This window comes from Sturnus vulgaris, chromosome 3 (assembly GCF_052056855.1).
Source record: "Sturnus vulgaris isolate bStuVul1 chromosome 3, bStuVul1.hap1, whole genome shotgun sequence".
Classification (NCBI taxonomy): domain Eukaryota; kingdom Metazoa; phylum Chordata; class Aves; order Passeriformes; family Sturnidae; genus Sturnus; species Sturnus vulgaris.
This window is the reverse complement of record NC_142245.1, coordinates 113,192,327-113,213,845: the sequence shown is the minus strand read 5'-3', so window position 1 is coordinate 113,213,845 and position 21,519 is coordinate 113,192,327. Positions and strand designations below refer to the sequence as shown.

At 43.6% G+C, this 21,519-nt stretch overlaps 1 protein-coding gene across 1 annotated transcript in view; it reads right to left on the bottom strand.

Annotated features, from left to right (window-relative positions):
• INTS9 (integrator complex subunit 9) overlaps positions 1 to 21,519 on the bottom strand; it is a 59,756-nt gene that overhangs the window by 12,312 nt on the left and 25,925 nt on the right. Inside the window, exons 10-14 of the mRNA XM_014886490.2 lie at positions 16,809 to 16,989; positions 14,613 to 14,673; positions 7,713 to 7,884; positions 2,886 to 3,010; positions 1,384 to 1,551 (exon numbers count right to left, since the gene is read on the bottom strand). Of these exons, the coding sequence (XP_014741976.1) occupies positions 1,384 to 1,551; positions 2,886 to 3,010; positions 7,713 to 7,884; positions 14,613 to 14,673; positions 16,809 to 16,989 (707 nt within the window). The remainder of the gene's footprint in view (positions 1 to 1,383; positions 1,552 to 2,885; positions 3,011 to 7,712; positions 7,885 to 14,612; positions 14,674 to 16,808; positions 16,990 to 21,519) is intronic.

The following is a 21,519-nucleotide window of genomic DNA, read 5'->3' as shown; positions in this document are numbered from 1 at the left end:
GCCTTTTCACTGCTTCTTTAACATGACTGAAAACAGAGCCTTAATGGAAAGGGTATTTCTAACAGCAGGTGAATTTGGGGAAGGAGAAAAACAACTCCTGGCTACAATTCTAGATTCTCTGGATCCTTTCCATGGTCCTGGAGCACTAATTCAAAATGTTGTGCCTAAAACTTCCTCATATTGAAACTGGAGGTGACTGGTTGCTTCACTCATGGCAGAGATCACTGTTTGTCTTGTGAGGTGGGATTTTCTTGCAAAGGACAACTCACCTGAACAGAGTTTTTGCCTGCTCACAATCACAGAGTCATGGAATGGTTTGGGTTGGAAGGAACCTTAAAGGTCATCCCACTCCAATCCTGACACCTTCCACTATCTCACGTTGCTCCAACCTGGCCTTGGACACTTCCAGGGATCCAGGGGCAGCCACAGCTTCTCTGGGAATTCCAGCCCAGCCCAGCCCAGCCCCTCCCCACCCTCCCAGCCAGGAATTCCTTCCCAAGTTCCCACCCTAATCTCCCCTTTCCCAGTGGGAACCATTCCCTCTGTCCTGTCCCTCCATCCCTTATCCCAAGTCCCTCTCCAGCTCTCCTGGAGCACCTTTAGGTCCTGGAGCCCCTTTAGGCACTGGAAGGGGCTCTATGGTCTCTTATCCAGGCTGAACAGCTCTCTCAGACAGCCAATGGTTGTTTTTTCAGTTCCCATTAGTTTATAGAGTGAAATTATCACTCAAAATGCTTGTCTAGTTGACAGAATGTGCTTTACATGGTGAGATCAACTGTAAATCCCAGCCATAAGACATAATTAGGACAAATACCTTTAGTTCTGAGGCTGCACCTCAGTCCTGAGAGCAGTTCTGGGTCCCCCCTGACAAGAAGGACATTGAGGGGCTGGATGGTGTCCAGGGAAAGGAACAGAGCTGGGGAAGGGGCTGGAGCACCAGGAGAGGCTGAGGGAGCTGGGAAAGGGACTGGAACACCAGGAGTGGCTGAGGGAGCTGGGAAAGGGGCTCAGCCTGGAGAAAAGGAGGCTCGGGGGGACCTTGTGGCTCTGCACAACTCCCTGACAGGAGGGGCAGCAGGGGTGGAGGGGGGTTGAGCTCCCAGAGAACAGGGACAGAGGAAACAGCCTTGAGCAGCACCAGAGGAGGTTTAAGTTGGATATTTGGAACAACTCCTTCATGGAAAGGGATGTGGAGGAGTCCCCACCCCTGGAAGCGACACTTGATGCCAACCACAGCGGCGTGGCACCGGCCACCAGCACAACTCCATGACCTTACAGACCTTCTCCAACCACAGCAACTTTATAATTCCATGACTTCCCAGAGGCAGCAGGGCTGGAATTTGACTGCGTGAGCAGGAACCCCACCCTGTGCCCTGCACTCACATCGGGCATGATCTCGATCTTCTCGTAGCGGCGCTTGTAGGGCAGCGTGAGCACCTCGGCGCGGTGGTACGACATGGCCGGGGGCTGGCAGTCAATCATCAGGTCTGTGCGGTGCGACTGCGTGGGAGGGGGCTGCGTGTACTGCTCAGGGCACACCACGTGCAGGGGCTGTAAAAAAAAAAAAAAAAAACATTGTGGGATTCTCATCAGAACCTCAATCAACTGCTCCAGGAGTAGGAGTTGAATGCAGAGAGGTGACCCGCCGGGAATTTATGGCTTTAATCGGCACTTTGATATTTGTCGCAAGGAGAGGAAAAAAATAAAAATATTACATAGCTTTTTCTCCCAAATCTTTGTCAGATAAACTGGAAGGAAATGGCAACAGTGGTGGAGACCATCTCAAGTGTCAACATGTGAAGCTGCAGAAATCTTGGCTGTCAATAATCAAGGCTGCAAAAACAACTCCTGGAGTTTTCCAGCTCCAATTTTCCAGCTATATGTTAACAAAGCATAAACACGCTGGTTGCCACTGCAGGGTTTAAGAAAGCCAAAGAAGAAACCAGTGGTTCTGCAAGCTGCCCTGAAGACAGCACAACACATCAGTAACATGGAAGGAAATATTTATCCAAAGCCAGGAAGTGGCAGTTCTTTTGTTGCCTGAAAAGGCTGACCTGGAATAGAGACTAGACAGGGCAAAAGGAATAAAATAGGAATTTACTGAAAGGACACACTTTGGGCAGTGCAAGAGCCTGGCAGGGCTACACCCAAATCAAATCCAAGATGGATCCCAGTCATGAGTTTTTACACTTTGATAAGTTTTGGTTCACCCACACATTGGGGTCAATTATCCAAGCACAGCCCCAGGCTATGAAGTCTCAGCCCCCCTGGCCTGCCCCTTTTCCTTCCCTGTTGTTTCTGCTTTTTGGGTACCAGTTGTCCTTGATTTTCTAGCTAGGAAGGGATTGTTTTGTCTGACTACCCTGTCAAGAGACCTTACTAACACCTGATATGACATTTCAGAGTTACACACTAAGTAGCAGAGATTCTGAAAAATATAAAAGCTAAAACCCAGGGCATCACTATCAGTTTGCAGTGACAAGCCAGGCTGCAGAACAATGAGATAAAGTGATGCAGGCATTGCTAAGAGGTTTGGAAAAATGTGTATTTCAGAGTTCAGCAAGATAGAAGACAGAGAAAAACTCAGCCAGAAAAAAAATCTGGTTATTATTTTAATTATGTCATGAGTCAGAGAGCAAATTTTAATAAAAACAAATGGGATGGGCCACTAAAACCCCAAAGAATCAAGGGGGAACAGTAGATACTACAAGAACTTTCTTTTTCTTAGACCTCTCCTAAAGCAGAGCTCAATACTGGGTCCTCTTCATGGGAAAAGATCTGGGTGTTGTCTCCATTTCTGTTTAATGCAACATTTGCTCACAATTCATTCATTTAATTTCAGCTGTGTGAAGAAACACAAGAAAAGCCAAGAGAAAATTCATTACCTGGACTTCTTTGAGTAATTTAGACACTTGAATAAAGTTGAGTCTTGTGTCAATGGGACAGTAAACACATTTCATTGCCAAGGGCTGATAGGGAGCCAAGGCATCCAGGTAAGAGAAATCAGGTTCTGGAAAGAGAAATGGTGAAAACATTTAAAGCTCATTAAACAACAAAAACTGCCCAATTCCTCTCTAATTCCAGTTTACTCAGAGCTGTTGCTCAATGTTAATTCTGTTACAGATTTCTCTTCCCTTCCTCCTCCCCTCACCCATTATTTTCAATTAATTTGATGAAAATTACGCCCACAATTAATCTTATCTTAATCAAGCAACACAGCAATACTATTTCATTTGAACACATTATTGCATGATTTTTAGAACAAATTTAATCAAGACAAAAACATCATCTCTTACTTTTAATCAGACCCTGTAAAGGAAGGCAAAATGTAGACATTTTGAGTCTTGTAAGGTAATCCAAATGACAAGTTGGTTTTCACTATGACAAAAATGCAGCATAAAGATGGTATCTTGATATATAAATATATATCAATTTATTCTTTTGTATCTAAGAGCCAGGTTTAGACTGGTGGGAAACCAAAGGCTCTTTTATTACTGGATTAGAGGTTTGCCAGGGAAAAGTCAGACACTGAATGGGCTTTTACTCCCACAGAGAGTAATAAAACACTGAAAATACTACAGAAAAAAACCCATTATTTTTCTGGTGAATGACAAATGTAGATCTCAGGTGACACAGTGTAGGATACAGGTAACCTCTTGATTCTGGGGGTCACCAACTAATGGTATGGAAAAGATTATGCCATCCCTGTCTCCCTGACAGTTGTGGGATAGATGGGACAAAGGGAATGCTGGAGAAAAAAGAACTGGTATTAGTTTGATAAGTAAAAAATGGGAAAAAAGAAAGGGATGCATGAAAATCTCATCTGCTGGATTATCCTGAACCACAGGGCCTCAAATGACATCAGGCAGAGTGAAGTGCAGTTCAAACCTGTCTGGAGCACAGCAGGAGGAATTCTCTGGGACCTGCTGAGGCTGTGAAAGGATGAACTTAAAGGAAACTGAAATTCAAAGTCTCCAGTCTAGATTTAAAAAATCCATCTTGGATGTTCTGACATGGCAGCAGAGCAGAGCACTGGTTGGATTTCTCAAGCAGACAGCAAGAAAAAAAATCTCCTTCAAACATTACCAGAGGAAGTTCAGCACCAGTGTGACATTCAACAAAAAGACAAGTTAATAGCTCACCTAAAAATCTCAAAATCTCAAAATCTGCTGCTGGCTAAGCACCACTGAGCACAATGTGGGGATATTTACCCTGAGAGAACAGAACATGGCACCAGGCAATGATACAAATGTTTGGAACTGCCAAAAGGATAATTTCCCCAAGTTTAAAGCAATTGTCAGAGTAGCTGCCTGGGAACGTTAAAGAGAGAAATATTAACAAAAAATGAGTGTTGTACAAGGATGTGCACATAAATCCACAAACATGAAATAAAAATTACTCTGGGCAAAAAGCCACGTTAAAAGCTGATGTGGTGGTGGCAATGAAACAAAGCCTAAAAATATCGATGTAAAAATGGCATTTTATGTGAGTTAGGTTTAATAACAATAAATAAAAATGTAAAAATAGGAATACTGAGAAAGTTGGTAGTTGAAGAATGATCAGTGATCAGTTAGGGTTAAATGACAGAGCATTGAAAAAGTCATTAGGTGAAAAGAGAAAGCTTAAGTCAGGCAGAGGTTCTCTGCTAGAGATGTGCCGTGAAATTGTAAAAATGAAATTTAAAAAGTTACCAGAAGGGAGGTTTTCCATCCCATCTGGAGTTGTGGAGGACACAGAGATTTGAGGCAGCACCTATTCAGCATTTCTGAATCAGCAGGTTCAGAGAATGCACAGACATGGAGGAATCCCATATTAAATCCAGCCCAAAGCCTCTCTGAACTCCTAATTAGGACAGGAGAGCCTTGGAAAAGGGAGACATTCTAGTGGAGGGATCTTAACATGGGACTTGGAGATTTAGAATATTAAAAACAGAACACAGGGAATCCAAAATCCCAAAGTCACCTGTCTGAGGGCAGCAAGTGCTTGTCAAGGACACATATTGACTTTTCCTGACAGAATTACAGGTCTTTTGCTTTCCCCCCAAGACTCCTGATTTACTGCTGTGTGACACTGACTTATAAAACCTTCCACTGTACAGCACTGACGTGCATGAGCTGTTTTTACATCTCCCAGGGAGCTGGTTTTTAAAGGAGACTTCTTTATACCGTGTCTTCTCCTAGAATTTCTTTGTGGCTTAGTGGTATTCGATATTTTTAATCAATAATCTCCTCAATAGTGCTCCAGCAGTGATGTCTGCAGGTGACACCAGCAACAAAGCAGCACCACAGTTCCTTCACAGCCAGGTCCTGGCTGCTTGAATTTATATTCTTGTCATTGTTTTTTACATTATAGATTGGAAATGTGGAGACTGACTGGTTCCTATGGACTAAACAAGCAGTGTTCATTAACAATGTAGGATGGTCTGGAGTTTAAAGGTTCTAATTAAAAGAAACCAGGATTTTTTCACAGGAAAAGCTACAACATCATCTGCTCTCACACACTGCTCCAATGGACTGGGGCTCTTTCATATCTACAGGAGATTTTAGCTTGAAACAGAAAAGTAATTAAATAATGGAAATCAGTGGCATCAGTGGAGATGCTTCAGATTTTCACTGGAAAAGAAAAGGAGAATTTAATCTGCTAGGAATTTCTATAGACATAGAATCATTTAGGCTGGAAAAAAACTCTAAGGTCATCAAGTCCAACTGCCAAACCAGCACTAAACCCTGTGGTAGTTCCAGCTGAGACAACCATAAGGAAATAGGCTTAGGACTAAACAGTCATAAGGCAGTAGCACCATCCTGCCCAGTGGATGTGCCCACCGAGAGAAACAAAAAACACGAATTCAGGAAAAAAAAAACAAACCCCACAAGCATCTGGAATCACCGTGCACTCAAAAGTCACCCAACTAAAGCAGCTTCCAACTGGAGTTTCACTAAGTACAAATTGGGAATGAATCTCCAAGACTGTGACCTGCTGCACCCCCAGGTTGGCAGGAGTGACATTTTAATTCCTTTACAACCTGCCAGGGCCAGGCTTTGACAGAAGTGCTCGATTGCCTCAGTTCACTGAAGGATTAGGATCTCACACAGAAAGGTCAATTGCCTCTCCTTCCAGAAGAGGAAGAGTTCCTGCCATGAAAAGCCAATTCCTGACACCCTGGGCAGCACATTCACAACGTGATTAATGCCACTGGCTCCCCGGGGATTCATGGAATACACACCCCAGCAAAGGCTCTGCAAACTCTGCTTTCATTGAAGTCTTCACTGGAGTACAATTCACCATTTCCAAGACAATGCATATCCACATTGCAATTTTATCCAATTACTGTAATTAGGGCATGTCTCCTGAACTGCCTCAAAGGTCAGGAGGGATGGGCACTGCAGCAGCTCTACCTTTAGTGCTACATTGCACCATTTTCCAGCACAAAAATAGTATGGATTTAAGTTCCCTGCAGGAACCCCCTCATATCTCCCCCCTCACTGAATAGGGTTAATTATACATTCTAAATATCCCCAAATTGCCTTAACAGTATCATGACACTGTCACACTTTTTGGTGCCAATATCGTGAAAGAGTCAAAGGGACTTGCTTGTCACTGGCCTTGAGTCTACAGTTAAAAAAAGAAAGAAGAAGGAAATAATCCTTTCCCAGCCCTCTTTTCTTCAGGTTTTGTGCTTTCCAGCAGCTTTCCTATTCACTAAAAACTGGAGGAAAATAAAATTAACACTGGGACTCCATCCCACCCTTGCTGTGGGAGTAGACTTGATTTGTTCCTCAAGGCTCTCTTCCCCAGTTCTAATTACTTTGCCCAAAAATCCACACCTTTTTTACCTGGCTAAGTCATAGAGAACACACCTCTCAGTATCCCAGAGCACCTTAGACACAAAATCAGGAGTAAGGACCTAAAGGATTATTTTTTACCTTCCCAGATCAGGGCAATGCCCACTGCAGGGCTCTGTCTGGGTGACACATCAGGTACAAACACACCTGCACAGAGCCTCAGCTCCAGGGAAGGCCTTGAAGGATTTTTTAATCAGGGTCAGCACTAGAAGCAGATGGAGAGAAGTGGAGGGACTTAAAAGATCTGTTGAGCACTGAGAAAGGAAACAGCTCCAGTGGGGAACGAGCCAGAGCTGTACCTTCAGCTACAAATGTGTCTGCCAGCCAAAAAGCATCTGAACAAAGCTCAGCCCAAAGGCAGGACCAGCTCAGAGCCCTGGGCCAGGTCTGTGTGAGGTGCAACTTCTGGGACAGCAGAGAGGACAGAAACCTCTTTAGAAACACTGAAAGATGAAAAGGCAGAAGGGATGAGGAAAGGTTTGTGGTTCCACTGGAAAATGGAAAAGTTTTCTCCTTTCTGACCAGCATCCATTAGGTCTTGCCTGGGTTTAACTTGCAGCCAGCTGCTTTTAATTCAAAAATTAATTTCCTGTAGGCATTTTACTGCTGTGCATAACAAAGATTTTGCTCAGACGTGGCAGGAATGGACTCTGCATGGCAAAGGTTGGCTCTGCAGGGCTACACTGAATTAAATGGCACAATAATTACATTTGTCCCTGCAGCCAGTCCCGGGGCCTTAATTTAGATAAGCTCCTACTGAAGTCAAAAACTTCTGTCCCAGAACAAATGACTAAAGCCCCAGGGATGTGGCCACATTTAAGCAGAGTGCACAAACTGTTAATTTGATAATGGTATCAGCATTTTACTTACCTGTGAATATAACAGTGTTCAAGCTGGATTTTCCCCACAGCTCCATGAAATGCACCACATCCCCAAATCTGAGAGAGGGATGCCCAGTGAACACAACACAGGGCTGCTTGAAGTCATTGCTGAAGTCTCCATGGATGCTGGGATAATGTTTCAATTTGTTTGTCTGAATGAGCTGAAAGAAAAACAAAAATCCAGACAGTGCAACTTTTCATGCCTGTGTGCTTGAGCGTGTTTATTTACATGACATTATAAATGCTCTACAATTTATTCCTAACTCATCAGAGAGTCTGTATACCCCTCAGATTTTTCCAACAAATTTAGTCATGACTGTCATAAATGTTATGAAAAGGAAGTCAGAGAGCATGGGGCCTCCAAGTCCTTGCTCTCACTTCTTTGGTACCAGCAGGATGGTGACTGAGAGGAAACTCTGCAAACACTCCCTGCTTGGAGCTCCCTGGAGTGAGCAGAGTGCTCAGCTGCCAAATTCACAATAAGCTCCTTTTTCCTATTTGCCATGTCTGCAAAGAGCTCTGGGCTCATGTTTAACCTGCTTTTCTTGCATCACAGCAGTACCAGGCACTTTTGCCTTCAGCAGAATGCTGCTGAGCTTCCCTGGTCTAAAGGGTTCACACAAAGTCAAACCTGCTGAAAAAGAACAGATTGACTTTCCTTTCCTCTAACTATCTCTGAAACCAGCAATAAACATGAACTAAGAGCAATAAGATGTTTTGCAGACACAGTGCAATCAGCTCTGCAGGTGGAACAGATTTCTTTACTAAGATGGAGAAGTTTATTTATCAAGGCACTTTTCAAAGAGTTTTGCTTTATTTCTTCCTGCTACTGTTTTCTAATCTGCAAAACAAGGTGCAACTTAAAAAGCAATTTAATAAGCAGGCTGTGAAGCACTTTCATGCAAAATTTTGCAAGTTTTCCTTTGGCAGGTATATGCTTCCATCTCCAGCATGAAAATAACTGTAAATACAGTTTAAAAAGCAAAGAATTTAACACATGGAATCACAGACTGAACAGCTGAGAGAAAAACCACAGAGATAAAGAGTGTGAGGGAGGGAAGGGGGCTTCCTTTGTCAATCAGTTTTAAAAGGAGGTTGGGCTGTCCAACAAATCATAGAATTCTGGAATGGTTTGGGTTGGAAAGGAACCCTAAAGCTCATCCAGTTCCACCCCCTGCCATGGGCAGGGACACCTCCCACTATCCCAGGGTGATCCAAGCCCCATCCAGCCTGGTCTTGGACACTTCCAGGGATCCAGGGGCAGCCACAGCTTCTCTGGGAATCTGTGCCAGGGCCTGCCCACCCTCTTAGGGAAGATTTTCTCCCTTAATATCTCATCTAAACCTTCTCCTCTTCAGTTTAAGGCCATTTCCCCTTGTCCTGTGTTAATTTTTACCATGACTGATCTAAAGTCCCTGCATGGAAATGAAGAGAAACTGAGAATTCTCAGCAACCTGTGCACCACAAAGCACCTCAGAATTCAAGGTTATTGTACAGTCCTGTAGATGCACATGGATCATTTCCATCTGGACCCTTGAATCATGGAAGAAGTAGAAATTGGACTAAATTTTCTGCAGTTTACAAGTAATAGCTAATTCCTATTTAATCTTCAAGAGGGAAATTGGATCAAAACACCCAATAACTGCTCTGGCAGTTGATAGGCACTGAATCTCAAAAACATTCCTGCAATTATACTGGTAAAGATTTCTGATTAACACATCTGGAGTGCAGGGTTTAGAATCTAAACTTAGCTTCAGTAATAAAAACTGCAGCTTAGCAGACAATGGGTAAAACAAATTTGAATCCATAAAATACTGACATTTAAATGAACTTGTAGGAAATGGCCTCAAAAAGCTTTTTTCTGTTTGTGTTTTGTTTTGGTCTGGTTTTTTTTTGAGGGAAGCCAAATGTCTCAAAATTGAAATTGCAGGAGCAGTTTCAACTGGGTAAACTGGAAGAGGAGGATGATTTCTATTTCAAACATTAAGTGGGATATGTGACATTCCAGGGGAAAGCTTTTCTAAGGAAGGCAGAGAGGTCAAGGAAAGACATTTCTACAGCCAGCATTGATCTAAGACACCCCTGAAAACCACAAACTGTTGTTCCAGCATCTTCTTTCACAGGTTCTATCAAATTACATTTATTTGTATGGAGCATTCAGATCTTTGGGAAGATTTGAGAGCAGCACTGGATGTGGAAAGTGAACAGCTCATTTCCCTGCCATACCTCCACAAACATTCACTGCTCAGCAACATAAAAGCTGTATTTTCTTCAAAGCATTATGGAAGCTTCAAATCCCCTCCTATTGCTTTGTAAAAAGACACAGGAGCTCTAATCCAGTTTGCAGGAGCTCGTTGGTGATGATTCTTTTTTCATCTTTTCTTTTTATCTTGCCAGATCTTTTCTGATAAGTCTGGTGATGCTTTAGAGCTCAGCTCACAATCCCTGACTCTCACAGGTGGACAGAGCAGGGGTGAAAGGCTACAAAAACAAATTTAGAGACATTCTACTCACTCCAGTGAGAAAGCAGCTGGTGGATTTTAGTGTCTACAGTAAAGTCTCTTCTAATCACCCCATCAAAAATATATGGAGCTGAACTTGCAAAACAGGTCCAACAAAATTTCCTAACTTATTAAGGGGACTGAGTTTGTAATGATTTGTGCAGGATTTCTGTAGCTCCAGATGAGACGGGGTGTGTAAACCTTTGCTGTGCCATGGTCAGACCTCCAGCCTGGACACCAAACCCCAATGCCTGGCAGTGAGCCAGCCAATATTTCCACAGTGGGGTCTGGTTTCTGGAAAGCACAAGCAACGTTCTGAGCATCTTTTTACAGCAACAACCACTATTGACTGAAAGCTTAAGAGATAGGGGCTGGTAAAGTACTGAATCAAGAGTGAGAGCTGCATTTTTCTGAACTCCCAAATGGTTCTGTGCTTCCCTTTAAAGCTGTACACTTGATTTACAGGGTCAGCAACTGCTGCTATAAACAGGATAAATCTCCAGAGCCTTTGTGTACCCTTTGTTGAAGTGAGCCAAAATACACTGATATTTACTCTGTGTGTGTGTGTCTGTGTGTGTGTGTGTGTGCTCTGTATCCAGAATTTGGAACAGATGTGGCTCCTATCAGGGAATGAGAAATGCATTTCTTGCTTCACCTCCCTCACTCCCTTCATCAGATCAACACTAACAGGGGCCTAATTTTATCATAGAATATCCAGAGTTGGAAGGGATCAATGAGCTCAACTCCTTTATGATAATATTTATAACACAATTCTATAAAACAAACCATAATACTCCACAATCACCTGATTCCAGGTATTTATTTAAATGTGTTATGCAGGAACTGGTAAATGCAGGAGGGAATCAAGGATGAAGAAGACAAATAGTGGTATTTAAGACCACAAAATCAATATTACTCCCACTCTGGCTCTTTTTTGAGTCAGAAAAAAGGGTTTTTGCAGCCATTCCTCTTGGATCTTGCTAACAGAATCCTTAATAAGAGCACAGTAAATCCAAATCCTCCCTCCACTGACAAATACTGATCAATACAAATTACCTCTCAAATTTTATTGTTGCAGACATTTAGAGAAGTCTGGATTCACTTATCTTTGAGCCTGAAATTGTAAAGAGTGAACAGAGAGGAACAATTCAGCTCCAACAATTGAGCCATTCCTTTATAAACATAAAACCTCCACCTCCACAGAAGGGATGGGGCAGAGTCCCAAGGATCCAAGGATCCTTTGAAAATGATCAAGGAGACCCCTAATTCCTCATGTGGGGATGTGCTGGGATGGAATATTCCCATATGGAATTTGCTAAGACACCACACATTGGTTCTGGGATACCAGAATAACAAATCTAAGCTAAACAAATGACTGGTTTATGCTCCACAGTATTTCAGCAAGGCATTGTGGAGCTTTAATCTGAGCCTATTTAGACAGTTGATCCTTGGATATAAAATGGCTACAGGGCCTTGGAAGTGAAAGCCACCCCCTGCCTTGCCAGCCTGTGTTGACAAATATTTGGGATCTCCAGTTTTAGGCTTTGCAGTCAGAGCAACTCTTCCCTCAGAAACACTTTTAAAAAGAAGCTCTTTTAGTGAGTGCACCACTAAAAGGCTGCAGGAGAGACTTCAACAAGAACCTGGCCACTCCATTTTTATTAACTTTAGCAGGAACTGATGTTCAAATCCATTCCTACAAACCTGAAGCACTTCAGCTCACATCCCTTGTTCCTAACAGAGGGAAAGTATTCCCTGTTCACTCAGACTGCCACCACAAGAACTACCAGGACTGTGTAGGAGGAGATAAGATGAACATCTACTGCTCCATTAAAGTGGAGTTAAACAAGGAGGGAGAAATGTTTTAGGTTCTCTGTAGAGCTGCTTTTAGTCAGCAGAGCAGATCAAGGAATGAGTTCAAAACACTCAACAGAAATCATAAAACAAAAAATTTCCATGCAGAGAGAATGCAAAAGCTTCAAACAACTGAGTGCAGAGAGTGAGGGGAAATAAAAATAGTAATTGTAGAAACAATGAAGATGTTTATATTTACCTTCTTGTGACAATAATAAAGGCATAGTTAAGTGAAATGCCAAATACAATCACAGCTGATTAAAGGAAGGAATTATTCTGTTTTACCACACATCAGGATCTCATTGCTACAAGGGACAACATCGAGGATTTGGGGGATTTTTTTGCCTTCTTTGTTTTTAAATCTTGCTGTTTATACAACTAACAGGAACATCAAATTTCAGGACCAGCAGCATGCTGGGCTGGGCTTGTTCTGTGGATAATTAGAAGCTTATTTCCTGGCCTGTCCCTCTCTGATGTATCATGCCAGGCATGTTATTAATGCTTCCTAAGAAGTAAGAGGCATGTCTGAGTAATTCCCTATTTTCCTCCAACAACTGAGCAGTTAAGCACATCTTTTCATGATGGGCAATTTCAGCACAGGTTACATTGCACAAGCCTAGCATTACTTTGAAAAAAGCCAAGCAATTCTCCACTAACAACCTCTCCGATAGAAACCATCATTCACTGTCTGCTTCTGATACTCATTAAAAATCCCCTGAAGTGCCAGTAAGGAAAGCTCCTGCCTGGAGAGGGGTGTGGAGGCCCAGGATTGTGCTGGGAAGAGTTTCTAGGGATGTTTTACACTGTGTGAATGAAATACAGTGTCTGGTGTGAGATTTTTGGAGCTTTAACAAGGGACCCGAGGCAGGGACATCCCATGGGATGTTTCATCCTGCACCTGGAATAGGCACATTCCTCCCTCTGTGCAGGGAAGCTGAGCTGGGATCCACTGCTGGGAGGCCTTTCCTGCATAACTACCCTGATCTACACATGAAGCACAGAGCAGCTCTTTGCAAAGCTCTTCCAATAATTTGGCAAAATCTCACAATCAACAGGCCCCCAGAGAACATAAAACGTCTCAGGAATTAGAGGACAGAGTTATCACTCTATAAACACAAAGACCCATCATGTAAGATGGGTTAATTAATCCAGTCTTTGACAGCTGCATGTTTGGTTTCTCATTTTTTTGGATGGGTTTTCACTTAAATCTGACAGTTCTAGTGGATATTGTATAGCAGAATATGGGCTGTCAGTGAATCCAATGACACTGTGCATCAACAAGGACACCCCAGAAAGCAAGGATGGAGGGCAAGACAGACAGCACAGCCAGCAGCAAGGCTGCAGAGCCTTGTACTGAGAGAATTTGGAATTGATTTATCAGTGGGAATGAATTTTTTGGTTATGAAATAAGTGGTGAACAGGTGGCTTGCCCTGCAGTCCACATTATTCTTGGTAACAGATTATACATAATTCACTGCACATCCTGCTCAAAACACATTCAAGCATCTGGAAAGAGTGAGGGCTCCTGGACAGATCCTACTTCCAACAACGCCTTTGAAGCACCTACAGATGATAGATATGATGGGGAATGGCAATTTCTAGAACAAGTCCCTGGATGAGATATCTCAGAGGAAAAAAAAAAAACCACCCAGTGTCTGTAAAAGCATTGAATTTCTGGGCTCTTAAACCTGCCATGGCCCCTCTGCACATCTCATCAAACAGTCTGGACCACAGCAGCTAAAAGAGGCAGGTTTCTGAATGTCCCAAATGGCTCAGTGGCTCACAGGAGCAGGATTCAGTTAAATTCTCAGTCCTGTTTCCTCCTTTCCCAGCCTGCCTCTTGTTTACTTCAGTGGGAAAACTACCCAGGGGAGAATTTCCTCTCCTGATACGTGAGGTAACTCTGAAGGCATCAGTTATATTTAATGTCTGCTTGGCTAAAGCTTCTCCTCAAATTATTATTTTGTTGTAGGGAAATCCTCCAGATTTAGATGCCTCATTCCTTTTTGCTTCATTACAATGCTCAAGTAATTTCATTTAAAATTGCCACAGACAGCACTCAGTGCTGCAAACTTTAAATTTTTATATAAAAATCTCCATTTCAAGATACCATTCCTCCTGCAGCAGACATGGTGCCTGATTCAGGGAGGGAGGAAGGAGCTGGCATGACTAAGCTGTCTCTGATAATAAGCTCTTAGTTTCACAGACTTGGAAATAAACTGCTTGGACAAAGGGAATGCTGGTGGTTGCAGTTGGTAAGAGCAAATATCCCACACCAGATCTCATTCTGTGGGGGAAGGAGTGAACCAGGCCAGCCTGTGCAAGTGACAGGCTGGAATAAACAGGGTAATTTTGGAGTTTAGGGAACACCATCACTCATTCCTCCCCCACGCTCCCAAATTCATCACAGAAAGCAAAGGAAAACAACACTTTTATGAAAAATTCAACAAAACTTAAATAGCTGTAGAAGGGTTCATCAGAAAAACGACAGCTACATTGTGTGGACTGTTATCCAGAAAGTGAACAAGACTCACCTCAGCGTGGGGAAAAGGAGGTTCTGGAAGATACACCTTTGTTTGTTTGTTATGACACAACCTTTAAAAGAAAAGGAAATCAGCCAGAGTTAGAGGTGCAGCACATCCTGCAGCATCTGCTGCCATCTACTGTTACACTTTTGGAGAAAACCGGTTTGGTTCTGAGGTGCAAAATCACCGATTTGTCCTGTTGCTGCCAGTCTGTGGTTGGAGGACCCACACCTGCAGGACACAACACCTCAGTCACAGCAGGATGACACAGAGAAGGTGCAGGGCAGCTGAAGGTAATTCTGTACACACTGGAACAGAGCTCCTCTGCTGCTCAAGACAAATCTATAACTCAGCATCCACAATGGTTCCTCATCCAGATCCCAGCAGCTTTTGCAAAGTCAAATCATCTGTCAACAGAAAAATCCCACTTGCCTCATCCCACTTCTCAGCAGTGACTTGGTGCTTTTGCTCTTTCTAATCTAATTCCCCCGTGCATTTAATTATTGCAGTTCAATGTTGGTAAACTGCTTCTCCCAGGGCCCAAGGCTCACTGTGACCTGACATTTTCCATCAATCACTTCTCTTTAAAACAGATATTGAGAGCTGTTGATGAGCTCTACCCAGACTCCTGATTCATCCTATTAAAGCAGCTAAAAAAAGCTGTTTGTCAGAGATCTGGGTGACGTTACAATGATCTGCAGTGACACTGTCTTGGTGGCTTTTCTGGAAAACACTGCCTGGCTCATCCTTAATGTTTTATTTAAAAGAAATGAGCCTGGGTCAAACCAATTTTGATAAAGTCTACGGGATACTAAGAGCAAGACATTTCCATTTGTGTAAAGGGTAGAATTAAAGGCTGGAATCCCTGAATATCAACCACATCTCTGACCCCAAACCTCTGTTTTACAGATGTTCAACCTTTGCCTCCATTTCCATGTAAATCCACCAGATTTCAATCCTCCTGAGGGATCAATTCCCACAAGATTTCCAGGGCCTGTCTTTTCTTTCCTGAACTCCAAAATCTGGAGAGGAAGAAGAGAAGAGCTGCCTTATTGTATTTAATATTCTAGAGCATGCCTCCATTAGTAAGAATTTGGGAAGAGTTCCAATTGGTTGGATTCTCCTTTCTAGGGTTCAGAATCACAGAATGGTTGAGGTTGGGAGGGACCTCCTGGGATCACCAAGTTCAAGCCCTGCTCAAGCACTCTCAGCTGAGCAGATCATCCAGGACTGTGTCCAGTTGGATTTTTATGTCTCCATAGCAAAGTCTCTGCAGTGTTTCACAAATCCAGAATTATGGAATGGTTTGGGTTGGAAGTGACCTGAAAGATCAGCCAGTTCCAACCCCCTGCCATGGACAGGGACCTTCCACCCTCCCAAATTACTTCCAGCCCTGTCCAACCTGGCCTTGGACACTTCCAAGTCCCAGCTTCTCTGGGCAACCTGTGCCAGAACCTCACCATCCTCACATGGAAGAATTTCTTCTCAATATCCCATCCAACCCTGCCCTCTGGCAGTTTAAATCCACTGCCCTGATGGAATTTCACATGTTTTAATTTGTTCTGCCAGTTGCCCCTGCTGAAGAAACTGAGCCTTTATCCTCATGACTTCCTATCAGGTGTTTCTAAACAATGATAAAATAAAATCCCTCTGAGCCTTCTGCTCCCCAGGCTGGAGAGTCCCAGCCTCATTCCAGAAATCCCTCATCCTACTGGGGAGGTGAGAACTGCACAGAACACTGTCCATGTGGCCTCAGCAGTGCTGAGCAGAGCAGCATCTCCTCTCCTGACCTGCTGGCTCTGCTCTGCCTCATGCAGCCCAGGACACTTTTGGTTTTTCTTGCCATGGCTCAGCAAAATTAAGCCTGAAAACTCTTTATTTTGCTTAGCCAGGGACATCATGGTAGAATTTGAGGAGCTAAGACTTGCAAACAGGCACGGCTAAAACTCACTCAAGTCAGGAACATAATTTACTCATTAAGGTAAGCACCAAAAAGCAGAGATTGAGTTTGCACATTCTATAGGAAATGATCCTTCCCTAATTACAGAATATGTTCTTACACACACACACACAGCCCCCTGGTGACTCCAGGAACGTGTTCACAATCCTAACCAGGTGTATTTTAGAATCTGTCAGGTAGAGATAACCTGCACCTGCCTCTCCCCACAGCTGAGGGTGCAGTTGGGGCTGCCCTGGCATACCTACCACTCAGCAAAGATCTGAGAGAACTCCAGGGAGCTGTTGGCAACAGGTGAGATGAAATAAAAGGGGACATTGGAGAGTCCTGCAGAGTCAATGTACTGATAGAGACACTCCAGCAGGTCGTAGATCACTCCAGAGGGGTAACAGGGAACCAGGACATTGCCTCCATTCCGGACAGTCATTGCTAAGGGAGACACACAGAGAGAAATTCAACTTTTAATCAATTCCTTTCATCCAAATACTATAGAAAAAGCAGCTTTTGCATGAATTAGCACAACACATTATGGTTAGGAAGAAAACCTCTGATCATTAAACACATTTATTTCCTGCTTTCTCCAGGCTCAGTAGAGCATTTCTACTCCTTGAGCTGGGGGCACATGACAGCCTGAGCACATGGAAAACTCCTGACAGGAGAGGGCAGCCGTGCACTGGCACAGGAGGATAAAGGAGTGACACAAACCACCTCACCATCAAAATAAACCCAAAATAAATCCATCTCTCAGCTGCCTCCAGAGGGGAAGGACAACAGCTCCCAGGTCTCAGCCAAAAGCACTGCACATGGTGAGCTGTTCAGTGCTTGGATTTCAGGTGAAAGCAGAATTCAGTGTGGTTAATTCAAACAGCCCTCAGAGGCAGAAATGGGTGATGGAATGTTTGTCCTCCTTAAAAACTTTACATATTTCTGTTCTTTCTGTATACCAAGAACAATTTAAAACTTGCAGATAGCACGAGACTAAATAAAAATGAGCAGAAGAAAAAGGAAATATCGGTTTATTCTGTAACTGAGACTCTGTAATTGTGTTCTTTTGGCAGAATGAATTACAAAAACACTGCACCTTCTGGGAAAGGAGAAATACTTTGTTCAGCTCAGTGAGCAATTTCACCTGTGGCTGTGGGGTAGAACCATCCACTGCTGTTAAGTGCAGTCCAGCAGCAGAAACATCATGCACCAAGTATTCCACAACAAATATTGCATACCCTGCAAAATCACTTCCTTGACTTCAATTTCTTGCTGAGCTTTGTTGGGGTATGGATTTAGCACTTCAAGGGTTTCTGCCTCTGATGGGACAGAATCTTCCTCAAGGAAGATTTTTCTGGCTGGATGTTTAAGTTCTATGGAGTTCAGGGAGATGCAGAGCCTAGTAGGATTTTTCACATGCATTTGTGGTTATTTTACTCCTTGGAGCAGTCAGTGCCTCTGACACGGTGTTATCAACAACTGCTGATCAAAGTCCCCTTGTTTATAATTTTTAATACAACTGCAGGGTAGTGGATTTATTTCTCCAGGCCATATACAAACTATACCATCCAAATATTTGTGGAGATGAACAGCAATAGCTCACATTAGTCCAGAACTCGAGATGTTCCCAAACATCCCAGCAATGTGTGACATTATTCCCCTCACATGGGCAAATCTAAACGATCCCAGCTGTAAACAGGATGTGAAGAGAGCAATGAGGAGGTTAAGAACAACATTTTCAAAGCCATCTGGAGGTGGAAGTTCAGGCTCTGGCTCCAGGACCTGAGACACTGAGACATCACACATCCAAAAATTCTGCAGAGGAAAGGAAAATACCTACAAACCACTGCAGCAGGAATGGTGCACAGGCCAGGGATGGGATGCAGAATAGAGGTTAAAGAATGTGTGAGGCCACAAAAATATGTCAGTTCCATTCCTTTGTGGTGCTTTGACCCTGGCTGGAGGCTGGGAGCCCACCAAAGTTGCTCTATCCCTCAGCTGGGCAGGGGAGAAAAAGTAACAAAAAGCTTGTGGGGAAGAGATAAAACCAGGGAGAGATCAATGAGTAATTACCATCATGGACAAAATGGACTTGACCTGTGGAAACCAGTTTAATTTATTGCACTTCTCTCCACAGGGTACAGGCCTGGCCAGGACCCTGCTCCAGTGTAGGCTTCCCATGGGGTCACAGCCTCCTCCAGGCATCCCCCTGCTCCAGTGTGGGGTCTCCAGGTGGATTTCTGCTCCCCTCTGGGTCCCCATGGGCTGCAGGGACAGAGCTGCCTCTCCCTGCTGGGCCGGGAATCTCAGCTTTGGCTCCCGGAGCAGCTCCTGCCTCTTCTTCCTCACTGCCCTGGGGGTCTGCAGGGCTGTTCCTCACTTATCCTCACCCTCCTCTCCCCTGGCTGCAATTACTCCTGCACAGTAACTTCCTTCCCCTTCTTCACTCTGTTATCCCTGAAGTGCTGCCACCTCTGATGGGCTTGGCCAGCAGTGGGTCCATCCTGGAGCCAGATGGGATGGGGGAAACTTCTGGAAACACCAGAAACCACCCCTATAGCCCCACACTACTGAAACCTGGCCATGCCATACCCAATACAGCCTGAATTCCCAGCTCTCCCTTCCCCACAGCCAGTGGCTCCCTAGAAACCTCAAGCTTTTTCTGCTGAAAACAAGCACAGGTTCAAGATTGCTGGGGTCACAGGAGATAACAGAGGGTAAAGTCTTGGAGGAGATCTCAGCTTGAGTTTGTGTCCCCAGCAGAGCTGGTGAGCAATAATGGATATAAAATCACAATCCAGGCAGTGGAGAATTATTCCAGCCAGGTGCCCACCAGGCCAGGGATCCACAAAGGGATAAGAATCACCACCCAGTTTCTGCAAAGCAGGGGTGAAAACCTTTCCAAAAATATTGCTTTCCACACAAGCAGCAGGTCCAGCCTGGCTCTCTGCAGCACTACAACAACTTTTCAGAGTTGTCAGTAAGAGGATACATCTATCTGAAAGTTGTTTAAAGCCCAATTTATCTTGGTGACTGATGGATGCTCTCTCCTGATAAAAGTTGTATAATAATCTTGGCATTTCAAATTTAGTCTCCTTCAGCAGCTCCATAACAAGTTGTTCAATTTACAACTCACAAAGAGATCCTTGCTTCCCCAACAGCTGCTGCCACAAGGTCGAGTTGGCACCTAAAAAGCAAACTGTGCTCTTTTCTGCTCTCTATAAACACACACAGCCTCACACTCACACAAAATATCACCAACTGTCCCCACAGACAGACTGGCAGCTTTGCTGCTGGTGCCCAAGGCAATGTGGAAATAAAACTGCTCTCCTTGAGCTGCAGAGTGCTGCTGCTGCAGAGCTGAGCAGGGAAAAAAGGGGCTTGGGGTAAACTGAGAGGAAGCTGGAGGTGGGACAGTGTGGGGAGGAAATCGTGTGTGCCATGGGAATCCTGGGAATTAGGGCTCTAGCTCCACATGCTGGGATGAAAACAGAGATGAAGGTGGAATTTTCACACTTCCATTTCTGTGCTTCACCCCCCCCTCCTTCACAAGCATGCTGCTATATCCTCATACACACTTTTGGTGAATTTTGGTCTGCTTTAGAGATTTTACCTTGAGTATTCTGTGTGCACTCCCTTGCACATTTTGGAAGTGAGAAAACACAGATGAAAAAGCTACTCTGCTCAGCCTGCTTACTCAATTGCTTTTCCCAGTAACCCATTGCTTTTGGACTTTTTAAGATATTTGAAAGAAAACTGATTCTCTGTTTTTCTGAAGTTGGGTAGATAAATAAAGCTGGTGTCATGTAAAAGACAGCCCTAAACTGCATTAATATAGAATTATTTCATTTCTCCAGATTGCTGATTTTTGGCAAACACCACTCAAATTCCAGATTATTACAATGGCATTGTTTTAAGCATGTATCTTCCTTTGGTCTGTAATGATTTTCTAATTTCTCTAAGTTTGTCTCAAGACAGAAACTGGCTTGAGGACCTGCAAACTCCTGAAAATAGTTCAGAATATTTCTGTAAACCAGAACAAGTTGTGCAGACAGCCACCTGCACTGACACATGTAACATGTTTATTTATATACAGTCAACTCTTGGATTCTGCTTTGGCCCAACTACAGCTCTAAGACTTTAATTTGTAAATGCATTTTAATTAAGAGTCTCACTCTTGTTTACTCAGTGTGATAGGAGGGGATTGTGTCACTGCCTGTCAAGGGGACAGTGACCCCCATGAAGGTCCAGGAGTGACAGAGAAGGGCAGCACATCTGGATTTACCAAAACAAGGTCACCAGAGCTGATGTGTGGCAGGGTAATAAAACTCACAGTGTTTAAAACCAATGAAAATGCAGATGAGATACCCACACATGTAAAAACACACATTTAGGAAAGGAAGTCACAGGTGTTCAACACAGCTTCGAGGAGAGGTTGAACAAAACCACTGGTCATCATTAACTACACAATCACATCCAGTTCAGGAAATTGCTAAAATAAAAATACTTAAAGATCATGAGAAGAAAATATCCCAAAATCTCACCCTACTTTTCTTCAGGCATCTGCACACAGTCCCTGTTGGAGCCAGGATGCTGACAGAGAGGATCTTCAGTAAAATCCATGATTATCATTCTTATAAAATACCAAAATGTGCTCTATTAACAGACATTTAGGATCATTGAGTGGGTTGGGTTGGAAGGGAACTTAGGGATCATCCAGTTCCAACCCTGTGCCATGGGCAGGGTCCCATTCCACCAGAGCAGGAATTTAGTCTGATTTAGTCTTGTCATGTCTTTGGTGATCTTTTTAAGGATCCTCCTATCATGAGCTTTTAAATTCTATTTGTAAAATGTAGAGAATTTAAAATAAAGGGAAAATTCTGATGAAAGAACAGACAACATAGAGCAGGACAGACAAGGAAAAGTGTTTTGATGAAAGGATGAGAGCACAGAGGAACTGAGCAGGGGGAAGGG